The sequence below is a fragment of the Pezoporus wallicus genome, unplaced genomic scaffold (assembly GCF_028554395.1).
Source record: "Pezoporus wallicus isolate ANWC-B61680 ecotype Strahan unplaced genomic scaffold, APGP_CSIRO_Pwel_v1 contig_14027, whole genome shotgun sequence".
Classification (NCBI taxonomy): domain Eukaryota; kingdom Metazoa; phylum Chordata; class Aves; order Psittaciformes; family Psittacidae; genus Pezoporus; species Pezoporus wallicus.
The window spans coordinates 290,201-314,641 of record NW_026640337.1 but is presented as its reverse complement, the minus strand read 5'-3'; the positions used below and the strand labels follow the sequence as shown (position 1 = coordinate 314,641).

At 51.3% G+C, this 24,441-nt stretch overlaps 1 protein-coding gene across 5 annotated transcripts; it reads right to left on the bottom strand.

Moving 5' to 3' along the window:
- Nucleotides 1-232: 232 nt before the first annotated feature.
- On the bottom strand, nucleotides 233-21,631 carry LOC130604298 (excitatory amino acid transporter 4-like). 5 transcript variants are annotated; one of them, XM_057418717.1, is made up of 12 exons: nucleotides 12,325-12,626; nucleotides 11,758-12,014; nucleotides 10,899-11,036; nucleotides 10,198-10,402; nucleotides 9,557-9,599; nucleotides 8,680-9,020; nucleotides 6,353-6,586; nucleotides 5,126-5,320; nucleotides 4,648-4,782; nucleotides 3,741-3,844; nucleotides 1,528-1,555; nucleotides 233-884 (listed from the first exon to the last, which is right to left on the bottom strand). In XM_057418717.1, the coding sequence occupies exons 1-11, from the start codon at nucleotides 12,609-12,611 to the stop codon at nucleotides 1,551-1,553; spliced, it is 1,944 nt and encodes a 647-aa protein (XP_057274700.1). In that variant the 5' UTR covers nucleotides 12,612-12,626; the 3' UTR covers nucleotides 233-884; nucleotides 1,528-1,550. The 5 variants fall into 5 exon arrangements, with proteins under 5 accessions (XP_057274700.1, XP_057274699.1, XP_057274698.1 ...); XM_057418716.1 differs by lacking the exon at nucleotides 1,528-1,555; XM_057418718.1 differs by lacking the exons at nucleotides 233-884; nucleotides 1,528-1,555; nucleotides 12,325-12,626 and adding exons at nucleotides 15,031-15,187; nucleotides 21,511-21,631 and having other exon boundaries at nucleotides 3,189-3,844.
- Between the last annotated feature and the right edge of the window lie 2,810 nt (nucleotides 21,632-24,441).

Genomic DNA, 24,441 nt, shown 5'->3' with positions numbered 1-24,441 from the left:
ATGAGGTAAAATTGCCTCTGTTGCTTTAGGGAGGGGATTAATTGGGTGAACCAAGGTGGCCTTTGCAGTGAGATATGCAGCCTTACAGCCTGAGAGTTCACTAGTGCCTTTCCTTCTTGGATTAGCTACAAAACAGTTAACTCTGTGTGTACATATGTCTGTGCACGTGTCCCTTTCATATATATATATATATATATATATATAAAGAGAAGTGTGTATATGTATGTATATATATATATATGCAAATTCCTGACAACACTTTACTGCTGGGGTACTGTAAACAGGTAGACAATCCCAATCAGAAATGGGTTAACAACACAGGTAAGCACCACAGCTAAAAACTAGCAGCTGAGTTCTGAAATTCCCCATGGGACAGTGGTTTGCAGTACTTGAAAATGAGGCTCCTGCTTGGTTGTGCTCTCCTAATCTTGTGCTGAAAGCAGGAAATCACCAATGGCAAGGCTGGGAGGGTGCTACTTTGTGGGAACATGGTGATGCAGCATGGGATGGAGAGCCCCTTTTGTCATATGCTTACATGTCTGCTAACAGCAACTGAACACAGCTTAGACTCCTGCTGAGTTTTCTTAAAGTATCATTAGGATCCTTCAAGGTAGCTCCTAAACATGATCGGGGGGGAAGGACCCTTTGCAATATCTCTAAACCAGAAAGCACGTGCATATATTATAAAGCCAGAAGGGACCCTTAGGATCATCTAGTTCAGCTGTCTGTGTAACCCAAGCCATAGGACTTCCCAGAATCCATTCCATTTGAGCTAGAGTCCAATCCAACAATCTTGTCTTCCGATTCATCGGGTTGCCCTTTGCACACAGGAAGTCTCTTCGGGATCAGAATTCAATGCTTCCTTGAAAAGTTGGACAAATAGTCTGGAAAGAAAGAAAAGAAAACCAAGATGCGGTTCAATGTGGATCAGTCTGGATTCCTGACAGTAACCGACTGCACAAGCACAGGCTGGGAAGTGGCTGCCTAGGCAGCAGTTCTGCTTAAAATGATGTAGGGATTGTCAGGTATTACCACTGGAGTGCAGTCAATGTTATCATGCTGTTGTGGAAAAGGAAAGCACTTTGTTGGGTTTCATAAGCAAGTCTGTTCGTTATGAAGGTTCAGACTCACGTCAGCTGAGCTGTGTTAATGATAAGCTAGTGCTGTCTGAGCCCACTGTAGATACAAGCTAGTGCAATGTATCTTCAATCTCTTTGATTAAGATCCAGTCTTTAGATACGGCCATCTCATCAAAGTAAGAGTCTAACCTCACTAAGGTTTAAGGCAAGATGAACAGACTTGGATTTGCTGTAAGTATGCATCACGGACAGTTATCCTGAGCAGCTGATGCATAGCATGCTGTTGAACTATGGGAACTTGAGTCTACGAGCTAAATCTACAGGTACACGAAATATTCTCAGCACTAAGAAATCTTTAGTTGGATTCTTGTGTCAAAGTTTGGTTACTCCACTTTAAAAAAGATGTGGAACAGCAAGGAAAAAGTCCAAAGGAGAGGAATGTTGTTACCTGTGAGGGTATATGGGCTCTGTTTAGTCTAGAAAGGAGAAGAGCAGACATTATAATAGTATTCACACACGATAAAACATGCTGCACAGAGGAGGACAGTGATTCGTTATCCTGCACACTTCCCCCTGCTAGAGCAGAGCTCCTGTCAGAATAAGCAACCTACCTCCCGCAGTCAGGAAGCAGCCTCCTGCCTTAGGCCAACTCCTGCTACATGGAGCTGGACATTCATGTGAAAGGGATGCACTTGTGCATTTATCTCACAGCAGTCATCCTGCCCATCAGAATAGATGGGGAATGCGGCAGCACCAGTACAGAATCCTGAAGGACCAGAAAGAGCCTCAGGATCTGGCTTTGGACATCTCAAGAAATGTGTCTTAGGAAGTTTTGTTGGTGCCGTTGTGTGGTTGTGGTTGGCAAAGTTGACTCCAGTTCTTAACTATGAGGTCTTCCTTCCCAAGTGAGACCCACTTAGGTGCACCTCTGAGGGTATGGATAGGTCTTCTGGATGAAAAGTTTCAGTGTGGAAAGTCCAGTTAGAGGGGTTTAAGTGAGATGCTGGCTTTGGAATAATGAGCAGACCTCAAGTAAAAGCTGCCCAGTTCAGATAGTTCAGCTGTGCAGCAGGAGGCTGCTTGCTGCTGTTTCTGAGCTCAGAAAGCTGTCCTAAAGCAGGACAGCTACACTGTAGTAACCCCAAAACTGGCTCTTTTACATCTTCCTGGCTGTGCCTAGACGTGCATCTTCTGGATGTTCCTGGAGCAAGCCTCGCTGGTCCCATTCACTGGAGTGAGAGATCCAGGCTGTGATCCTGGCCATACCAGGCAAGAGGGACAGAGCATGGATGAAGCAGGTCCCTGCTTCTTGCTTGAGGCTCTAAGATGTTTCAGTCATCATGTGGGCTTATTTCCAAGTGGGTTAAACTGAAGCTGAGCTCCATTTGGTATGAACTGAGGAATTTATCCTGAATTTATATGTTTTGGGTCTGGCAAACTTGTACAGGTGCTGAGAAGTGGCTGGGTCCTGCCTATTAAAGATGAGGAGCTGTAGAAAGACAGAGGGATTTGGAAGCACATTCTGGAGCAATGCGACTGAAGGGAATTCACTTCTGGCAATAGCCAAAGATGAACAAAGGAACAGTTTCCTCAAGAGTCTTATGATGAGGAGTGAAACTGCTGAGCAGATCTGGAGCTGGCAGGCATGGGGGTACCACCCAGCCGCTCAGGTGGGCAAACTCTTCCTCAACTTTGCATTTCTCCTTCTGGTTTCACCAAGAGGAGAGCAGCTTCCTAAAGAGAAATGAAGTTAACTGGTGTCTGGGAGAAGGGAGAGCTGTTCCAGAGGCTGAATAATGGGATATAATGAATTCTTTAATAGTTTGCTGCTTTCACAGTCCTTCAGCAGCTTCCACTACTGAAAAGCCTATTGACCCCTATTTTTGCTACCAGCCAACACAGGAAGCCCTGTCCCTGCTGTATGCTCCTTCAGGAGCTGGGTGATTAGGATCTGCAGCCAGAAGGGTTTCCAGAGGAGTGAGAAGCTCTCAGGAAGCATAATCTGTGCAAACAACAGGCCTGTGAGCAAGGAGAACACTGTTTCCCATAACCACTCTTGCCAGCGAAGGGCTGAACAGGAGTGCTGGGGCTCTCCAGACATCTCCAGATGGCCAGTGCTAAATGCTCTAATGTGCTTGGGAGAAGGCACTGACCAAGTGAAGGCTTTGCAGCTCTATCCTGAAAGATGGAGTCATCATGGCAACGTTTTGGTGCCAGTCTACATGTGGTGGTGTCCCCAGCCCACCTTGCCAGTTTGCTGTGCTCAGATTTTAGCTCAGAAATGAAGGAGCTCCTAATCCAACTCATTTACTGGGTCTTCTTGACTCAGGGCTAGCTCTTGGACCCCGTAAGAATGACTAAATCAGGCTTTTGTGGAATAAAACTTTCTTTGAAGTTTAATTTTCTCCTCTTTAATGCCAGTCAGAAAGAGATGGGGGAGAAAGAGGGTCAGGGAAGACTGCGTGTGGCAGAAGAGTCTGCATCTTGGGTCTTTCTCTGTCCTCCACTATGGGCCCCCCTTTCAAGTCTTGGCTTTCTAGAGCACTGATGTGCACCCTGCTGCCCAGCCTCACAGCACTGTCTCCCTCCTGGGGTGCCTGTGGGTGTTGGGCTGTGGGCAGACCAGGGGGGAGAGCTGCTCTTTCCCTGGCTCGCAATTACCGAGTTCGCAGTCCTGCGCGTCCAGCTCCTGCCGGGAGAGGTGCTCCACGATGCCGGCCCCCAGGGAGTCCCCCAGGACGTTGGTGGTGGTTCTGAGGCGGTCCCTGGGACATCAGGGAGAAAAATACAACAGAGCTGCTGAGGAAGAGCCACGGGGATGAGGCCTGGTCCCAGAACCACCTTCAGTGGGACTTTGGAGTCACTCTAATACCTGACACTTCAACACTGACAGGAAACTGACTCCCAAAGAGCCTTCCCTGGTTGACGGCCCTGAGCACAGGCTGCACATTCCTTCCTGCTCCATTGCATTCCCAGTGCAATATTCCTTCCTGCTCTATTGGCTACAAACCAGCAATACAAGGTAGAGAAAAGAGGAAACACTGACAGGGTACCCCAGAGTCAGGATTTGGTTGTGTTTGGGAGAGTGAGGACTGCACAAATGGCTTCAATCTCGATCTAAGAGCAGTCCTGTGAAAGCATCGTCCCAAGGTTTAAATGGCCAAGAAAGCTGGGATGGGGCAGAGTAGCTGAGGAGCTGCATCCATCTAAGCACTCCTCAGCTTTGTCTCATCACACTTCCCGTGTTTGGTGGCACAGAACCACCACTGTGCACTGTGAATTTGCTTATTATTGGCACAACCTGTCCCTGCTGTCTGGACAGTTTCTGGGTGCCTTTGAAGGCTAAAGCAAACTAAGGACATCGTGCTGGGTGAGCAGGCTGATGCCTTGGGTCACTGAAATACATGGTGGAGACTCCAGCAAGGGTCCCATGGACACAAGTGTGGTTTAAGCTTAATGATGCCAGTTATTGAACCTGCTTTTAGCAGGGATCCTGGGAGTACAGAGGAACTCCATAAGCACTTGGTAGGGGCACACAGCAGCGTGTGCTGCTGAGCAGAGAACTTACAGAAACCAGTCCACAGCGATGATCAGTGTAATGTCTTCAGTAGGCAGCCCCACTGATGTCAACACTATCACCATTGTCACCAGTCCTGCCTGGGGAATACCTGCGGCTCCAATGCTGGCTGCTGTGGCAGTGATGCTGGAGGGAACAGGAGAGCACAGCTATCAGCAAAGGGAAGAGGTGGTCACAGTCGCAAAAGCGTCAAGAAGTAGCTCAAAGTCATCATCTACAGAACGCTCTGGCAGCCTTTCTGTGTCACCGAGCAGGATGGTGACACGTGGGACATGAACACAGCAGCCAAGCTCCTCCTGCCAGGCACCCATCCATAACAGACTGCTCACTGCAGCTCTAGCTAAGGGATGGCCCAGACCTGGGAATACAATAAGGGCTCAAAAGGAGGTGTAGCGCCACAACAGGAACCCGACCATACCTCAGATAAGGCAACAAACTGAAGCACTTCCAAAACTCTTTTTAAAGTCACCTTATTGTGATGATCTGCCCGAAGTCAAGTTCATAGTTGTTGACTTGTGCAATGAAGATGGCTGCAAGGGCCTCGTACAGAGCAGTGCCATCCATGTTAATTGTAGCTCCCACGGGCAGCACAAACCTCGTGATGCGCCTGTCCACACCGTTGTTTTCTTCCAGGCACCTGAAGGTGATGGGCAGAGTCGCTGAGCTGAAAGGAATGTACACAGCATGAATGGGGTATATGCGGACTTCAGAGGAGGGGCTGAGCCTCTGCCTGGTTTAAGACCTTACCCACCTGTGTTTTCACCCTGCCATGTGAGCCAGAGGCCAGAAGCTGCTAGGAGAAAGAACAGTCTAAGCAAGGCTTCCTCAGATAGGGAGCACGCTGCAGTTGCACGTTCAGACATGGCTTTCCTCAGGGGGCTGGGACAGGGCCTGTGTGACCCTGAGGCTGGGGATGTTGGGATCACACCAAAGGAAGGTGATGCTCGAGGATTCAGGGTACATAGGACAGAGCCTCAAGACCAAAACTCCTCTGAGCCCTTGCTCACCCCCCTCAGTGCATAAGACAAGAATGACTCGTGTGTGAGTGTACATCTTGTGGAGAAAGCAGGTAATTGTCTCTGAAAGAGAACATGAGCAGCAAAAATGCTGCATGTGTCAGTGGGAGAAGACGTGGGAGAGACTGTTACTTGCCAGGAAGTGAATATAGCAAGAAACACAGACTTAGTGACACAGCAGCTACCTGCAGTCCCTTCTCTTGTACTCCATGGCACTGTGTCACTGAATGTATTGGTGTTTGTGCCTTTGCCAGGGCGTCCAGTGAGTTTAATGCAGCTGCATACAGTATGTGAGCCTGGGAGAGAGAAATGTGCTCATGTGTATGAGGGCATGTGTGCGATATGTGTATGTGTGTGTGGAATAATGCAGCACGTCAGCAGGAGTGAGACTTGAAACGCTGAGCTCAGCATTTCAGTGTCACAAAGTCACCACCATGTTTGGGAAGGGGGAATATGGGCCATGCACTGATGGCTAGAGGTGGCTAACCATAACCAACCCCTGAGCCGGGAAGTGGGAGTCTTTCTGCTCTCACAGCAGTTTGCCTGGAGCAGTGCAAAAAGCTGCTGGTGCTAGAAACTGTGAGAGCACAAGTGTGCTGCGCTGAGGGCAATGGAGCACTGAGAGGCAGCCCCAGAGTATCCCCACCAGCCCCAACCTTCCTCCTCTGCAGCCGTCATACCTGGAGGAGGTGCCCAGGGCTGTGATGAGGGCCTGCAGCAGCCCTGCAATGAATACCCAGGGGTTCCTGTGAGTGACGATGAAGTAGAGCAGCGGCAGGATGCAGAGGGCGTGAATGAGAAGTCCAACGATGACGGTGAGCGTGTACATCCCCAGCTGGCCGCCCATCACTGCCAGGTCATCCATCTCCAGGATCTTGCCAGCGATTAAGAACATGATCCCCACTGGAGCATACCTGTGGCGCAGAAACAAGGCCGATGCTCAGAACTGGCACCCAGCCTTCCCCACCAGCTTTCATACCCCAGTAAGCCAGCACACCCCAAGTGCTCCCTGAGCCCTGCCACTGGATGATACTGCTGCTTTCTGGAAACCTGGAGAGAGCTGGGACTTGGTCACCACACGGTCAAACCCAGCCCCAGCTCTTGTTGCACTGGCAGGGACCCCGTACTCTGTTGTGCACACAACTTGGGCACCAGGGGAGGTTTCCTTGTCCTTCTTCCACAACGCTCCTTGTGGAACTGATAGGGGAGGTTATGTAGAGGAGTGTTCAGTCCCTTCCTTTCCTAACAGAGCTTGGGATGAGAATGTTGAAACAGAGCACAGGGAAGTACAGGAGAAACAGGGAAGTGGGTGGTAAATGAGATAGTGTCCTATAGGCTCTGGGTAATCACATTTAGGGAATAGGAACTTATAGAGAATCCATATCTGGGGTAGCAAGGACTGGGCACACCAACCCCTGTGAAAGCAGCCATACTTTCCATTCCTTACGGCTTTTTTTCCCCCTTCCATAACAATGCATCTCATGAGCAGCAGTGAGGCTCCACCGAAGGGCAGCCATAACACAGGCATGGAGAATATCATGGGCACTACACTAAACATGGGCAAATCACTGGGCCAAAGAAAACCCCAGCTCCACGGCCTCACCTCTCAGGGCTGGGCCTCTACAGCTCAGGAGCTCACATGCAGTTCATGCACAAGGCTCAGAGGCCCACATGCCAAACTCCAACTTAGCCTCTGGAAAAGTCTCAGGACAGGATTTCACAAAGATTTCATTTCCTCTGACCTTCGTCCTCCTCGGCTGCAGCTGAAGACCAGCTCTGCCCAGGAAAACCAGCTCCTGGGAGCCAGTCTGCAGGCTGGGGCTTCAGGAAGGAGCCTGCCTTCTTTACCAGCAGGAATCTCTGCAGACACTACCTGCCGTGTGGCACAGGCAGCTTGCAGAGTGTAACCAAGGTTCTAGACATCCACAACCTGCCTTTCCTCACTGTAAGAGAGTGCTAAAGGAGGGGCCACCACTGTGAGAGGGTGCTAAAGGAGGGGTGTTGAAGGCACCTTGAAATCATCTCTGGGAGCAGTGTGCAGGTTTCACCGCGCTTGCGTTCTCCCTTCTGTGCCCTCTTGTCTCTTCTTTGGAAAGTCAGACCCCAAGTTCTGGCTCATCCATGGAGGAAAAGGTCCCCAGTGCTCTGCTATAAGCTCAGCGTTGTTCTTCCCCCTTGTGCCTTTCTGTGTAAGGCCTGGCCCCACATGCTCAGGGTGTTGCTCTGGGATACAGGACTGTGTCTAGAAGACTACGGAAAGGAAGCTGGAGTGATCTGCAGTGGGAGAGGGTGCGGGGGGACAGATCCCTCCCCTGTCAGACATTTGCATGTATTCTGCCAGCTCCACGTCTCTCCTGTCTCACAGTACCTACCACAAACTCCTATCTAGACCTTGAGCCCCAGGTAGGTAAAGGACTTATAATAACAAGATTTGGTAAAATGCTGCCTTCCAGAGAAGACTCAGCTCAGCACCACATAGCATGTGCAGCGTGGCACAGCTGAGGGTCAGAATCTGGGAGACCTCAGATTGAAGGGCAGGAACTTGGAGCTGACTCTGTCAACACAGCTCAGCTCTCAGAGCTGATGCAGGCAGCCAGCACCCTGAGTAGCAGGAAAGTGGCAAGAGGTTCCTGTGATTCATAGCTAAGGCTCCTGGAACACAGCTGGAATGAAAGCTTTTGGTGGGAAAGCCTCACACCCTACCCATGTTGGTAAGGCTAAGAGATCTTCCATTCCAGCTCTGCTCTTCCAAGGATATTTCCAGCAGCCTCAAGGAAAGCAAGTCCTGGGAAACCTGCTATTTCTAAGGTAAAACCAAAACAAAACAGGAAATGAAATGTGAACAAATATCCCATCCAGACTTTTCCCTCCAGCCTGATGGAGCCAAAGGAGAGCTGTGCCCATCTGCTTTCCCTGTGCATGGCATCCTTAAAGCACCCCCACTTCTCATCAGGTCAGTGGAAACTGCACCTGCAGACCTCCTGCTCCAACCGGCCGTGCTCCTCACCAGATGATAATGGCCACCAGCCTCATGATGGCTTCGTTGAGGCAGTTAAAGAACTCCCGCAGGGCCCGTCCCTTCTGCTTCATGCTGCCGATCACCAAACCGAAGCACATGGAGAACACTACCAGCCCCAGCGCGTTCACCCCATTGGCTGAGCCCGGGATGGGAATGACTTCTTCAAAGGTCAGCACCTCGGAGATGGTCCCCAGGGCATGAGTGACGTTCTCCAGGATGCCGGTGACGTTCTCGGGCGCAGGGATCGGAGTGCTCGTCACCTCTGCGGTGACATTGCTGCTGTGGAGGACGGTTCTGGTGAACACCCTGGTGCTGTACTGCGTCTTGTACTGCAAAGACACAGGTTATCAGCTGGGCTCACGGGTCCTGCTTCAGGAGCTCAGGACAACAGGCTCTTGCATCTCTTCCTAAAGAGAGCACTGCAAGTTCCTGCTGACCTGCGTGGGGACCTTCCCTGCTCTGTTCTCAAGCTCCCCATATGGCTTTCATCAAGTTCACAGATGTGAAGGCCAAAAGAGACCATTGGAGCATCTCAAGTCGCTAGGACTGACTTCTATTCTGGCTTCTCTGATAACCCTTTGGGCTGCTTCCAAGGGCACTAGCACTACAGAAGAGACAAATCCATGGAGAATCTGCTCCCATTTCACTGCCAGTCCAAGACTGCACCATGAGATCACAGAAGCTTGAAAAGCTTGTGTGGGGATGCTGTAATACAGCCTAATGACTGCTCCTGGAGCAGCCACACTGTGGGAGGTGTGAAGGTAGTATGAGGGAATTGCTACTCCATCCCTCAGAGAACAAAGTTGGAGCGTGGTCTAGGGCGCAGGGCGCAAAGGGAAGTGACAGGCCAGGTGGGATTTCATACCTGTTTGAAGCAGGCTTCTACCAGGTTGGGCGGGAACATGTTCCTGCAGGAGGTAAGACAAGGGAACAGTTATTGTCCTGTTTGATTAGCAAGAAAACAGGGGCTTCCTGGGCAATGCCTCTGTCCTGGAGCAGTCTCAGGTCACAGCTCCCCCGATGCCAGCTCAGAGGGGTCCTTTCTGTCTGACAGAAGATGGGAATATGCCAGCCTGGAGCCAGGCACCCTCCTGCATCTTTGCAGACTGCAGAATCCTGCGAGAATTCCAAAGAATTCTGTCCTGGGAATCATCACGTCCTCAATTTCCTTGGGTCAGTGAAGATGGATATTCAGAGTAGCCTTTGCTGGGTGAATTTCTGAAGGCATACAGTCATTGATAGCTTTCATCACTTCTTTTGCTGAGCATGCCTTGGCCTCTTGCATTAATACCTCTAAGAGATGGGCTCTAGGCCAAGCATTCAACCTCAGAGTGGCAAAGCCAGTTAGCTAGACTGAGCTAGAAGTAGCAGGCTGGGCAAGACCCAGCCATAAACCTCTTTCCCTAAGAGGGAATGCCTAAAGCTGTGATGCTTCAAAAGGATTTTCCATGCAGCAATGTAATCTCAGTGGTACGATCTCAACATGAGACCATCTTGTTCACCTACCTCACCAAGTCCATGAAGGCATCTGTGGTCTGCACCTGCTCAATCCTGCCTTCTCGGTGAAGCTTGTCCTTGGATCCTTTCCCTGGGTGGATGATGATCACCATGAGGATGCCAATGAAGACTGCTATGATCGTGGTCACCATGTAGTAAACCACAGCCCGCATCCCCATCTTCCCTGAGGCTCTGCCATCCAGTGAGGCCATTCCTGGGGAGTCACACAGAGAGACAAGGTGAGGTCTGTGATCTTAGAGGGAAGCCCGAGGAAGATTCAAAGTGTGCAGGGCACACGCATGAGCAGGACGGGCAGCTGGGGTCTCCAGCCAGTGATCAGCTCCAGCTCTTTTGGACTGACACAAATGAACCTTTCCTAGGCTGGAGGAAACCTGCGGCTGACTTTGGGCAACAAACTTGTTGACTTTTGAGGTTACATAGGATGAAATCCTTGTTAATGCTCAAGTGTTGGGTGTTGGAAGCACGGCATTGTGTCCTCCCCAGTCTTCTGAGAAAGCACAAAGCCTTCTGCTTCTCCTCCCCGCTACTGAGCCAGCAGGGTGTGAGTGTGAATGATGTTCACTACAGCTGTGGGTTGAGGCTTGGCCAGCCAAGCCAATCCAGGCACCTCCAGCTGGGGTACTCCACCACCAGCAAGCACCCCTCTTTGCTGCTCACTGCCTTGGCTGAAAGAAGAAGCCACTTCTCACCTGTGATCAAGCTGGAGACAATGAGAGGAAGAACGAGCATCTGGAGCATGCGCATCAGCAGCTCACCGGGGAAGGAGAAGTACTTGATCTGGCGATAGGTCAGCTGGTAGGGCCGGAGGGAAAATGCCAGGATGATCCCTGTGGATCAACACAGGATGAGAATGGAAATGGGACAGTGTGACCCAGTGGTCTGTCCCTCAGTCCTACAGCATGGCTCTGCTCTTTCTTGTCTCCTTTCAGCTCCTCCCCTTCCCAAAGGAGTAAATGCTCTTTCTTTCTCTAAAAGGCTGTGATCCAGTTTTTACTCTATGCTCACTGTCTCCCTGTGCCATGCTTATATGTACAGGAGCCTCATGCAGAAGGTCTCTTTGTTGCTCTGTCTGCTTTCCTCTGGGTTCTCTTCCCAGGAAGCTCATGAACACAAAGATGCTGTGACCAGAGGTATGATCTCCCAACCTAACCCAAGTGTCACTGCACAGTTTTGAGGCTTTGTCCACCACCCACCTCTTAAAGCTGAGTTCAGACAGTGAGTTGGAGACACACAGCCAGGATCAAAAGCTAGGGACAAGGCACTATCTGCTGGGCAGATTTAGCCTGCATTGTATCACAGCCCTTTGCATCAGTTCCCCCTTCTGGTCCTGTCAGGCTGAAGCTGTCAGGATGAACCTGCAGAGCCCTTGTGCCTGTAGCCGTGCTCACAAGAACTCCTTCCACTGGAGCAGCTTGCTCCAAGCCCCTGTGTCCAACCTGGCCTTGAGCACTGCCAGGGACAGGGCAGCCACAGCTTCTCTGGGCACCCTGTGCCAGTGCCTCAGCACCCCAACAGTGACCATTCCTTCCTGCCCCACCAGCTCCATACCCAGCAGGACTGCAGTGATGGTGAAGAGGACGAAGGTGTTTCTCCTGAGGAAGCTCTTGGCACTGTCTGCCGTGATGCTGTGCATCCGCTTCTTGGCCCGCGCCGCGCGCTTCTGCACGGCCTGGCGCAGGCGCTGCACGCGGCCCTCGGCACTGAGCCGCTTGGCTGCGTCCTCGTTGAGGAAGAGGCTGTTGACGTGACTCTGCTCGCCCATGGTCCGTGTGTCTGCTCCGTCCCGCGGCGCGGCTCTGCCTGTGCTGGGCAGGAGAACAGCGTTGGGAAAGCGCAGGGTGCAGCACCCAGCTGCCTGCTCTGGGGGTCATCCCCCGGCACCCTGAGCAGGTTTACTTAGGTGTCTCTGCCCCTCTGCAAGGAGCACACCCCGGGCAAGGCATCTGAAGGGCTGCCAGGGTCTCGTCATGGCTGCTCTGGTGTCTCTGGAGAAGCTCTGGCCTCTGTAGCACCCAGCCTGTACCGAGAAGGGGTTTGTGGTGGCCCGGGCAGCCAGCAAAGGCACAAATCCCTTCACAGGGCAGGTGGGGGCAGAACCCGCACAAAGGGACTCACCTGCTCTTTATTCCAGATGTTTCTCCATCCACGTGCACTGGAAAATGGATTTTTGTGCAAACAAGAGGAAATTTCTCTTTGGAGATGGAAAAGCTCAGGGTGAGGCATTGGATCCCATGTTCCACCAAATGCTCGGCAGCCTTCCCGGAGCAAAACTTAGCCCACAGAAGGAGCTCAGCAGCAGAACTTGCTCCTGTGCTCTCCCCACCCTCTTGCTGACTTACTCCCTTTCTCATCTGCATATTTTGCAATGCAGTGGCCCCCTCCAAAGCACATTCCCTCTGCATCTCTGGCCTGAAATTGTGTAAGTGTTCCCTGTTGCATCAGCTGGAAGTTCCCAGTCTGCTGCAGCGTTATCAAAAGTACTCCTGCAGGTGAATGCTCTGCCAATGGCTTGGATTTCCCTTTTTGAGAGGAAGAAAGTGGCTTTTTCTCTTATTCATGGCCACTTCTCCAGGCTCCAGCCTGCCAGAAGCACTGCGATACTTGAGAGGGCACTTGTGGAGGTAACAGCAAGGCTGGACCAGGAAACACAGGATGTTTTGCAAGAAAGTTGAGTGTTGCAAAACTAATGCCTAGTTCCTGGCAATGAGGTTTCACAGGAACAGTGGAATTTGGGCTATTTTAGGGACATTAGTCAAAAGATGGTGAATGTCAAAGATGGGGAAGGAAGGCTCCTGCACCACAATTTCTTGTTGCCCGGCTCTTTGCAGATTTCTGTGCGGTTATCTTCTCATCTACCCAGGGAGAAGATGTCCTGGCCATGGCAGGAAAAGGCACTGCAGGGTGTGTGGAGCAGCAGAAACAAAATGCAATGTTCACGTGAAGCCTTGATCTGCTCCTTGCCCTGCACTTCACTCTCTGATGGACAGAGCATCAGCAGCCAGCCCGTGCCCTGCTCCCTCTGCACTGACGCGGCTTTGTGGTCATTACCATGTCCAAGGGACATCAGCCGACGGGCACATCACCAGCCCCAAGGAAGCCAAGAGGCTGTGTGGCCAACCCAGCAGAGGAGAGCTCCGGTCTCCAGAGGGTTCAGGCTCCCCATTGGGACAAACCCAGTTGTCACTGCTCAGAGCAAATGGATGAGAGGCAACGATTGAAATGCTGGTGCCTTCCATGCTTGTCCCGCTATCGCTGGTGTCTGTGCAGGACAGCACAGGGGGGTTAATCTAATTAGTCAGGTTTCCTCCTGGGACTGACAGGATTCAGCCAAATTAGAAATGTCCATTGCAAAGTCTCTCCCTGGTTCACCAGCCTCCAGGGACCGAGGGAAGAATGGCAATGCTATCAGTACAGCCTGTCCTGGCCCATTGCTGCTAAAGGGATGACACTGGATAAGCACAGGAGAGTCAGATCCTTCCCCATAACAGCAGCTGCCCCAGGCCCCTGCAACACAATTCTCTCTGGTTTTTATTTATTCCTTGCTGAAAGCCAGCCAGAGACTGTGAAATAATCAGCAGTTGGAGCCCACTGCCTCTCTTGTCTCCAAGGAAACTCTGCTGTTGTGTTCAGCATCAAAGCCAGGAGGCTTTTCAAGGAGGGAATTCTCCACAGGTAGCAGCAGGGAAGCACCCTAAGGGGGAGGAGAGGGAGGAATCTCTGCAGGGGAGAAGCTTTGCACAAGTGAGGTGGAGGCAAGGGGTCACTGAGAAAGCTGCATTACTCCTTCCAAAGCAGCTTCTGGACAGCTCTCAAGTCCTGCTTGCTTTTGGGAGGACCATTGCCACAGCACAGTAGGAAGCTACAGTCCCTCCACTACCAGCTGAACAGAATAGGTGCTTTCCAGGGACTGTCTCTGCAAGGATGGCAAGGGAGCAGTGGATGCCTCTGCTCTCGCCTCCCTTTCCCCCATCAGTGCCTGTCAGGAGCAATGAATCCATAACTGTGCTATCAGCTGGGTTTGTTCAGTCCTGAGGACCAGGATAGAGAGGGCCCACAGACCCCCTGGCTGGAGGCATCCTCATCTCTCATGCTGTTGGATCCTTTGCAGCCCGGCCCATTGCTTGCTCTTGGGAAGGGGAATACAAGCAGAAAGCAACGAAGCCAATGTGCCTATGCTGAACATTTCCATTCACAAGCCCAAATGGGGTGAACTCAGCCATCTTTGTGTTGCTATAGCAGCCCCTGGCAGGGCTTCCTGCTCAGTCGAGTGCGAGGGCATCTCCATTTCCCACTCGGTACCTGGCACCCAGCTCCCTCCCAGCCAACTCCCACCACGACAACGGCCCCAGGAGGAGAACGGATCTGCCCCGGGTCCCGGCACTGACCCACCTCTGTGACAGACAAGCTCAGGGGAGAGGAACCTGCAATGGGCAGGAATTCCAGCCCAGCTGAGCTCTACAGTGACAAAGTGGTCATCAGCAGAGCCGCTACTTTGGGGCCTAAGTGTGATGCTGGGAGGGCAAGCACTGCTCTCCCCATCGCTCCCCACTCATGCTCAGGTCCTGTGCTAAGGTTGTCTCCCTCTAACTGCCCACCAGGCACTTCTGTTCTGGGCCCCCAGCCCAAAACACAGTCCCACTTTGCAGCCACTCACCTCTGGGCAGTTCCCTGTCCTAAGCAGGGTGAGAGCTATCCCTGCTGCTCTCTCAAGCACATCCCCACAGCAATCTCCTGCCATCCTTCTGTCCTGCTTCATCCCCTGGTCCTGACCCCGGGCCCGCTCTCATTCATGCATTCAGGCTTCCTGAGAGAACCACTCACCTGGAGGAAGTGCTGGCTGTTGAGCACGAGGGTCTCTTTCGTCTTGAGGGGTTACTCTGAGTGTTTTCGCTCTTGGATTCTTTAAGCTGGAAGGCAGGATGCAGGATTTTCTCCTCGGAAAGGTGCGGTGTTAGCAGGGAGCTCGGAGCTGTACCTCCTGAGAGAGGAAAGGAAGACTGTAATATGCTCAGGATGCATGGCAGCAGGGGGTGGGGGAGTGGCATGGAGGAGGAGACTGTAAAAACCTGCGATGATTGCAGGAGCCCAGAGGACAGAAGGTACCTGTCACCGTGATGTGACACGCAGCCCGCGCCGGCTTCACCACCACCAGTGGTCCTGCGCTCACCTCTGCCTCCTCACACCAGCTGCAAAGAGGGTTAGCAGCAACAGAGAGCAGGACGAGCCGCTAAATCAGACCCTGATCCCATCCCATCCCACTCCTGCCCCCCTGCTGCTGCCATGAGGGTGGCTGTGTGCAGAAACCCATCCACCCGCAGCAGCCGGATACCCTGGGCAGGCAGGTCCTCGCCGGTCCACTCTGTTGTACGCAGGACCTCCGAGATCCAGGCACACTGAGGGCGTGGACGTGTGTCAAGGAGGAGTCCATTCACCGGGTGTGCGAAGTCAGGCAGCCGGACTCGGCTGCCAAGGAAGCCCAGGGAACTTCCACTGTCTTTACTCACTGATGTCTTTACTCACACATTGACTCCTGCTGTGCTGCGCTGGGTCTGCAGCTAGAGCTTGCCCCAGAGTCTGAACTTGTCCAGCAAGGGGCAGGTCAAAGCCACGGTGTGAGGCTCGTCTGACAGAGTCCTGGGACTGAAATCCCCGCTGAGAACTCTGTCCCCAGCAGACTCTCTGGGCAGACAAGAGCTCAGCCTCTTCTGCCCGCGGATCCGGAAGCCCCCGGGCCTCAGCAGCAGCTCTCCCTACACAAGGCACCCGACTTCACTGCTGGAGGCTGCTGACCTGCTCCTGCTCCCCGACTGGACAAGTGCATTTCTGACGCTCCCCAGAGAGGGGCAGAGCTGCCACGCACGTGTTCATCCCTGGATCTACCGCAGGGAGAACGGCTGGATAAGGATTGTCCTTTCCCACTTCCTATGCTTCGAGTTCAGTTTGGCTCCTTTCGTCTTTGGCTCCTGTGCTAGTTCTTAGCCATTGGTTTAATCCCCACGTTAATACCTGGGCCTTTTTTTAGCCATAAACTCACAGTGACAAATGCCTTCAACCAACAGAGGTTTGCAGGTTCAGCGGAAAAGCTACTTCTTCATCATCTTTTTATTTTTAAAGAAATATATTGACTATCTATCGGCTCTTTAAAAAGCAGAACCCCTCTAGATGGGCTGAGTATTGGTTCCTAATTGAGTGACAAGGAAAAACCAGGCATGTGAATCTGTTAGCAGGCAGTTATGGCAAATCCAGGTTGCTATGCACACGCTGGATGAGACGCTGATGCGGCAGGGCTGGGGGGAAGAGCCCAAGTGGAAGGCTGTGTCCATTGTCCCAGTAAGCACCTACTGCATCAGCCTTTCAAAAGGGCTCAATTGGTCTGACCTGGTAAAACCAAATCCCATTGTGGAGGATGCTGCAATGAAGTGAAGGTGTGAGTGTGCACAGCCCCATCACTTGAACATGACCGAAAGGCACATGAACCATGCTCATCTTGACGTGCCACAGGGACATGGATGCTTTCTACTGGCGTGCAGAAAGCCACTGGGATATTCCCAGTTGCTAATTGTCATGGTGAAAGATGTGGTTTTCTGGTGTGAAGCAATCCTTCAGCCCTTCCTTCCCTGGATTTTGCAATTCCGAGCCTTGTTCTCCTTGTTATAGTAACCTTAATTTGGGGGTTGGGATTAATTTTGTATCCTGCACTGCTCACATGGCTCAGGGAGCTAAGTCCCATTATGCAGCTGTGACCTTCATTCCAAGTTAGCAGAGTTTCTGCAAATGAATCTCCTTTGTATTTCACAGAGCTGCTCAAATAATGGAATTTCCTTCCTATGGGAAATGCCAATATTTCAACATTTATTTTTGCCCTATTTTGGAACAAAAAGTCAAAATTTCAACTCTTGCAACACACGAAATTCAGGAAAAATCAGAAATATAAAGAAATGGTTTGGTTTAGAATCGGGTTTGTGTTGAAGGGACCTTAAAGCTCATCCAGTTCCAACCCCTGCCAATCTCCCCTCTGGCAGGTTAAAGCCATTCCCCTTGGCCTGTCCCTACAGGCCCTTGTCCCAAGCCCCTCTCCAGGTTTCCTGCAGCCCCTTTATGCACTGGAGCTGCTCTAAATTCTCCCCTTCAAGAGCCTTCTCTTCTCCAGGCTGCCCCAGCCCAGCTCTCAGCCTGTACAGCCCATGTAGCCCAGCATATACATCCCATGACAAATCATGTTACCTCAAGGTTTTGACTGGGCAGTTTCAATTGATGGGTGAGACAAACTTCAAGCTCCTGAAGGTTCCGTCATTCGAAAGTGCCCTGGTTTTCTCCTTGGCTCTGCTGAGAGTGTGTGTGATTGAGGCGTTTCAGCTATTTTGAATCCCAGCTCATGCTCCCTGCTTCTCCCAGGTGCACAGGGACCTTGTGCTGCACGTATCCACGGGGACTTCTGCTGCAGGAGCTTGTGTGATTTGTTTTGTGCTATTTTTCAAATCGAAATCTCTGTACACCACTCTCCAGGCCCAGCCTGTGTGAGCTGAAGATGCCCCAAGTGTTTGCTCTGCTGGTGCTCAAGTCTCATTCTGTCAAACTCTACTGGAGAATGAATCCCCTGCACCCTCCTGAAATGTTCTCTGGTGGAACCCCCCCCCACGTCCCCCCAGCATGCCAAGAGGTGCAAGGAGTAATTTAGCTTTTCTTTCCTGGACCTCTGACTCTCCCTTCCAGCCCCGTGCTTTCCTACTGTCAATTCTTCTGCCCCATGTATTTGAAAGAAGCTTAATTTAGGTTTTATGTCATAACCAAGTTCTTTCTAAAGACCCTTTTTTTTGCTTGCCTTATTGTATTTGGGCATTTGGACACTTAGACAAGGGGGAATGGCTTTAACCTGCCAGAGGAGACTGAGATGAGCTCTTAGGCCGAAGCAATTCTGCCTTCTTTAAGGTCTCCTCAACACAAACCAGTCTGGGTTCTCTGTGTGGAGAATAAATGATTACTTGTTCTGAGTGTGGTTTGTTTCTGTGGTAGAGGACCTGCAGGTACACCCCAACGGTACCTGAAGGTACCCTATTCATAACCTGAAATGTATGAGCTAGTTACCCAGGGGAATGGCTTGCACAGCTTCCCAGCAACAGCGTGTGGCTTCCCTTTGGGCACCCTGGACTAGCGTGTGGTCCAAACTGGACACAGCCAAAAGCCTGATTGTGTCAAGTAGCTCACTCTGATACTCCCGTGGGCTAAGTCTGCCTTCTCTGAGCTGGGAAAACACGATGGGAATGCTTTACTTCTGCTGCTCTCATGATATATTTTTCCAAATTTAACTCGGCCCATTTCCTTTGGCATTCTCCCCATGGTGTTACCATCAGATTGTGCTCTTCTCCAGCAGGTCCCAACAATGTATATGTGTATATGTATTACAAGGACAAAAGGGACCAATTGTGATCATCTAGATTGACCTCCTTTTCCAGGACAGGAATAGTCCTGTGTTAATTAATTTTCTTTAAAGTAGAATATACTATTTAGAAAACTCTCTGGCCCTGCATCACTCCCTTCTGATGGCGATGAGTTCACCACCGTTTCAGGCAAATTATACAAGCCTGGGTCTACCTGACCCTGGCAATTCTGCATGGTGATTAGGAAGCAGCAGTCAGCTGCCACTCTGGAGGAGCTGGACTGAACTGACTGATGTTAATGGCAATAACTGACACACCAGTCGATGTGGATATGCAAACGCTTATGCATGCAGCACCTGCAGACACTGCCTTAGAGGCTAAAAATGCCAATGAGATCCTGCAGCAGTCACTGGGACAGCAGCACCTCCAAGTTTCTTCCAGATGCCCTCTCAAATCACTGACAGAGGGGAGACTGAGATGAGCTCTTAGGCAGAAGCTCTTTACTGTGAGGGTGCTGAGGCGCTGGCACAGGGTGCCCAGAGAAGCTGTGGCTGCCCCATCCCTGGCAGTGCTCAAGGCCAGGCTGGACACAGGGGCTTGGAGCAAGCTGCTCCAGTGGAAGGGGTCTCTGCCCTGGCAGAGGTTGGAGCTGGAGGAGCTTTAGGGTCCCTTCAACCCAAACCAGGCTGGGATTTGATGTGTGGAGGGTGCTCTGAGCTGACTGTCACCTGCCAGCATGGCCAGGGAAGGGCATTACACTGTGCAGGATCCCTTCTGCCCCTTGCTGTGGTCCTGGCCAGGGAGATTTCTCCCCATTCACTTCCATGGATCATAAAGCAGGCAACTGAAGCTGTGGCCCCAGATGCCTGTGGGTGTTGGGCTGAGCTCAGGCAGGCACATGGGGCCCAAGTCCTTGCACAGAGCAGCTTGGAGTGGTGCTGGCTGCGTGCTGTCAACAGAGGCAAGGCAAGCTGTCTCACAGCTCATTACAGAAACTGAGCCGAAGGGAAGGCACGTTCCCAGCTTATGAGGCCACCTCCTCTGTGAGCTCTGATCTACTTTTGCAGTGATTGTTCCTGACCTAGGAGAAGCCCCTGAGAGATCTCACACAGCTCATAGCCTGCAGCTACGCGGGCATCCACAAGCAGCGGGTGGGCAGGCGGGAGCGCGGCTCCCGCACTCTGACTTCAGCAGCTGGAAAATTCCACTCCTCCTCCTCGCCCGCGGACTCTGCCGAAGCACTTGGGCAGTGAACCTTGCCAGAGGGGAGCTCATCTGCTCGCCAGGCTCCTGCTCCTGTGAATTGTGGCGCCTCTGCCAGGAAAGCTGCACTATCTGCTCAGCCCCCTTTTAGCACTGCGATAGGAGCAGCGCTGGAACAGCATCCTGCCGCCTCTGCTCTGCTCCATGGTTATTTTAGCGCTGCTGACAGTCAGCAGTGACACGAAGGGTGAGGGTCCACAATGGGGACCAGCAGAATTGGTCTCTCCCCCAGCTCTGGCCAAGATGACACAAGAAACCTGTTCCACTGGTAAGTGATCAGCTCTGCAGATCCTCTCCTTATCCCAGATTAACTGCAAACGTCCTCCCTTGTGTGAAATTGGTCCAACAACTTAGAACTCACAGTCTCTCACTTCAAGACTATCAAAGCAAGAATGATAAGGTAACTTTTGGTACTGATGGAATTCGACTGGCTGAGGAGCTGAAAGCTTTGATGCCAGCCCCCAGCTCTCCCTCTGCTTTATCTTTGCACATTTGTCCCTCATTCCCACCCATGCACACGCTCTTTGCTTCTGACTTTGCAGCAGCGCTCACTGGGGGTTTGCTTAATCCCCTGTTAGGGGTGAGGAAAGCTGCTGAGTGTAGGCATGGGCAGAAAGGCGCATGCTGCAATGTCACTCGGGTCACCAGCAGACAACTGTGTGTGTAAATCCCATGGGAATTACACAGCTGTAAACCCTGGAAACTCAGCTTCACACTTCGAATGTTCTATTGCTGGTTTCCTTGCAATGAAATAATGCAGAAAACTGGATTTAAGCAGCAAAAAAATCATCATTCTGACTTTTGCCCCTAACACTCCTAAAACGTGGAGTGTCTCACTGATGGCCACAAGGCATCCTGCTTCTCCTTAGCATGGGAGGCACATGGAAAGTGAGCAGCTCCACAATCAGCCAAGGGACCAAATATTCACCTTGCAGCAGTAACATGCTCTTGGTGCTGACAACAGGCACTCTCTGAAGAGTTTTCCTTAGGAATTCAGTAACAAGGCTATTTAATAAGGCTTTGATTCCATGATGTGCTTCCCCTTAGACAGGCCTTTAGATGCATCCACATGTTTAAACCTCAGAAAAGAGCTGACAGGGGAGGTGTGTTTGCACTTTCCAAGTCAGATCATCAGAACCACAGAAGAGACACTGATACTTCAAGAAATGACTCTTGCTCAGTCTGACCAACATTTCCAGGCATCCGGCACAAAAATGAACTCCTGAGTTCTGGTTAAACTATGTATCTTAAGAGCTGTGGTACGAAATGTGAGGGACTACATGGAGTGATGGGACACAGTCCAGATCCTGCCTTCATTTAGGTGACACCCAAAGGCAAAGCTGCTTCTTGAAGGTCAGGACTGTGGGAGCTTCTGCTCACAAACCCTGTATTTGTACCAACTTTGTAAGAACAAATTACATTAGATCTACCCCATGCCCTCATCACCTATTCCAACATCACCAGTGGGAAATGGCACAAAATCTCTGAAAACCAAAATAAGAAAGAGCATTTCCTGGTCTTTGCAAGTCCCTCAGCAGCTTTCATGCTCCTCCGGATCAGGAGTTCTGCCTGCATTTGGGATCTCCTGTGAGAATAATCAAGTCTTCACACAAAACTGAGCAGCAATCTCAGTATTACCTTTACAGGGTTCTCCCCGTACCTTCACACTGTAGACATGGAGCAAAGCCTGTGGAGGGTTCTGGAGGCCGTGGGGGCCCAGGCTGGTTCAGGAGCCCACTTCTGCCTTCTCAGGTGGAACACCAGCATCTGCAGAGCCCCGCAGCTGCAGAGGAAAGCCGAGCACCAAGCTTAGGAAGATGGAAAACAAATCCTTGGGAGAGGAGCAGGCAGCCACAGGCCAGGGCCAGGCTGAGCTGTGGTGCTGCACGGGTATCTCTGCTGCACAGATAGCAGCAGAGCAGGAGCCAGGGGCTGGCAGGGCTCAGCCCCGCTCACTGCCTGCTGGGAGATGTTGGGCAATGGCAGGGGGGTGGAACTGGATGATCTTTAAGATCCCTTCCAAGCCAACCCAGTCTGTGGCTCTATGAATGGCAGGCTGATGGAGGGGAGAAGCCGGATGGAGCCAGGTCTTGCAAGGGCCAGAGCTGAGGGAAACAGCTTGTCCTGGGGATAAAAGTGACCCTAACTGAGAGTAATAGTGTCTGCTATTAATAATGAACCAGCTGCAAAGTCAAAATACAGGAGGGACCCTCTCAGAGCACACAGTCATGCACCGGGGCTCCTGGGAAAGGCTCCGTAGCTGAGCACTGAACACTGCAGTTGTGACCTGCAGCACAGGGATGGTGAGGACATGTGCTTGCTGCCGTGTCTGCTGGCCCAAGCTGATCCAACTGCAGAGCTGCTCAGCATGGGCTTGTTCTTGCAGGGTGCTGGGTGGCACCCTGCAGATGCACTCCCAGACCACTCGGGTGATGCTACATTGTGTGGTGCTTGTAGACCATAGAATCACAGCGCATTCACAGCAACCAGTTTCCACAGACCAGTGAGGCGAAAGGAAAGCCCACTCACTTCTCATCAGCAGGATGGCAACAACGACCCAAACGCCCTTTGTGAAAGAGGCTCACTTTATTAAAACAGGAAATGTGCGACTGCTGGAGACCGATACTGGATTTGTAGAGAGTATTGCTGTGAAACCCAGTGACTTGCAAAGCTTTGGCCAGCTTTATATTGAACTTTAAAAGCTCTTAAACTTGTTTGATTTTGGTTTTAGTTTTGGGTTTGGGTCTGTTTAAAAAAGAACAGCAGAAGTGTGTTCCCTTTGGGTCTGTTTCCATCAAAGTCCATGCTTCCATCTTTCAGGAAACTCCTTTTGTTGTACAGAGACTGTTGCCTTCCCCACACGAACTGAAAACTCGTGTCATCCACCCTGGCACTAGTGTGAGTGCATGGTAGTCACTGACCTTGCTTTAATCCAAGGTGGCGCCCAACAGAAGAAAACACTGCGTAAGAGCTCATCTCCATCTCCCCTCTGGCAGGTCACAAGAAAAGCAGCTTCAGCGGTCCCCACCCCAGCACGTTTAGGACTGTGCCCACAGCTCCTGTGTTTTAGCACATGACTTCAGCCCACCATGGAAAGCAACACCCGGGCCTCGGAAGCCTCCCTCTTGTGCTCCTTCTTGTGATCCTAGACCCCCATCTAGTGGGAGGTGGTGACCACACCGCAGCCGCCACAGACGGCTATGCGAGAGCTGCTCTTCTGAGCTGACCCGTAAGCACTCCCTGGACAAGCAGGGCCGTGTGCCAGCAGGAAGTCATTCGAATTCCAGTTTCTCAGCTGGGCGGTTTGTTACATCAGTGTTGGAAATGAGATCCATTACCTGTGCTGCTGTGCTCACTCTAGAGCCTCTGTTTCTTAGCCTGCTGATGAACGCTCACAGCTAGGGGTCAAAATGCCAGGTGATGTTATCACTGCCACATCCTGGACCACAACACTGAGTAAACCCACCACGGTCCGAGCTCATCCCAACTGCAAGGTCTCCGGAGCAGGAAGCCTTCCAAAGGGTGGGGGTTTTGTGTGGTTTTGGGAGCTCAGCCATGGAATTTGTCAAAGTCACGGAGACTTTTAGGCCACGTCCCTTTAGAAATGCTGACCTAACAATAGTACTAATCAGAAAGTATGGCATTTATAGTATCTTAATGGCACACGCCCAAAATAGATTCTCGTTATATCAGCAAGTTGACAAGCTCACAGGGTACTGAAAACTCTTGTTAATTAATTGCTAAAAGTCACAGGAACTGTAAAGTTGGGGGGGGGTGGAGTTTACTTTTTCTTGTAATAATCAAGTGAAGAATCACATTTACCCTGGCATCCTTACAGACTTACTTGAAGGTAAATGAAACCAGAATGTGGCCTCCAAAGCTGTTAATTTTTCTCTCTTATGTTAATGATCCTGGAGAAGAATGGGCTCTAATTAGATCATGAATAGAGAACACACTGTGACCTGCTGGCTCTGCAGGTCTAATGAGTGCAACTTTCTGAGGTACGCTCTTGTTAAATCCCTTCCCTTGGTCACTCTGCCACCACACCAGGACCACGTATTCATTGGAGAAGCACAGCACAGGAATTCCTATAATTATGTTGCCTGCCATTCCCATGGCAAAAGCATGTTCACAGTTTCTCAGAGGTTTAACAGGCTTTAATGCTCAGAAGGGAAATTTTCCATAGTGGGTATCTGTAGCAGAACAAGGGCTTCAATTAAAAATGTAATTATTGTTTTTTAGGTACTCACATAATGGGTAATTACTCTCACACCTTTTCACCAGCAGTGTTTGGCTCGGTTTGTAGGACATGGCTACTTCAGGACAGGAACTTAATTCCATCAGAACTGGAGCTAAGTCAGCCACGATGTCTATGCCCGCAAATGATGGTTCTCCTGTGATTAAGGACAATGTTTGCCGTGCAATTCTCTGCACCAAATGTGATCCAGGTGTCCAGGAAAGAGGCACTGACAAGGTCCAAAGCCACACATGGACTCAGGCTGCCAACTGGACAGCACCCAGCTGCCAGCACTGGTGCCCAGCTCTGTGAGCACCAGTGGCCATGCTCAAAGTGACAACATCCGACAGAGCT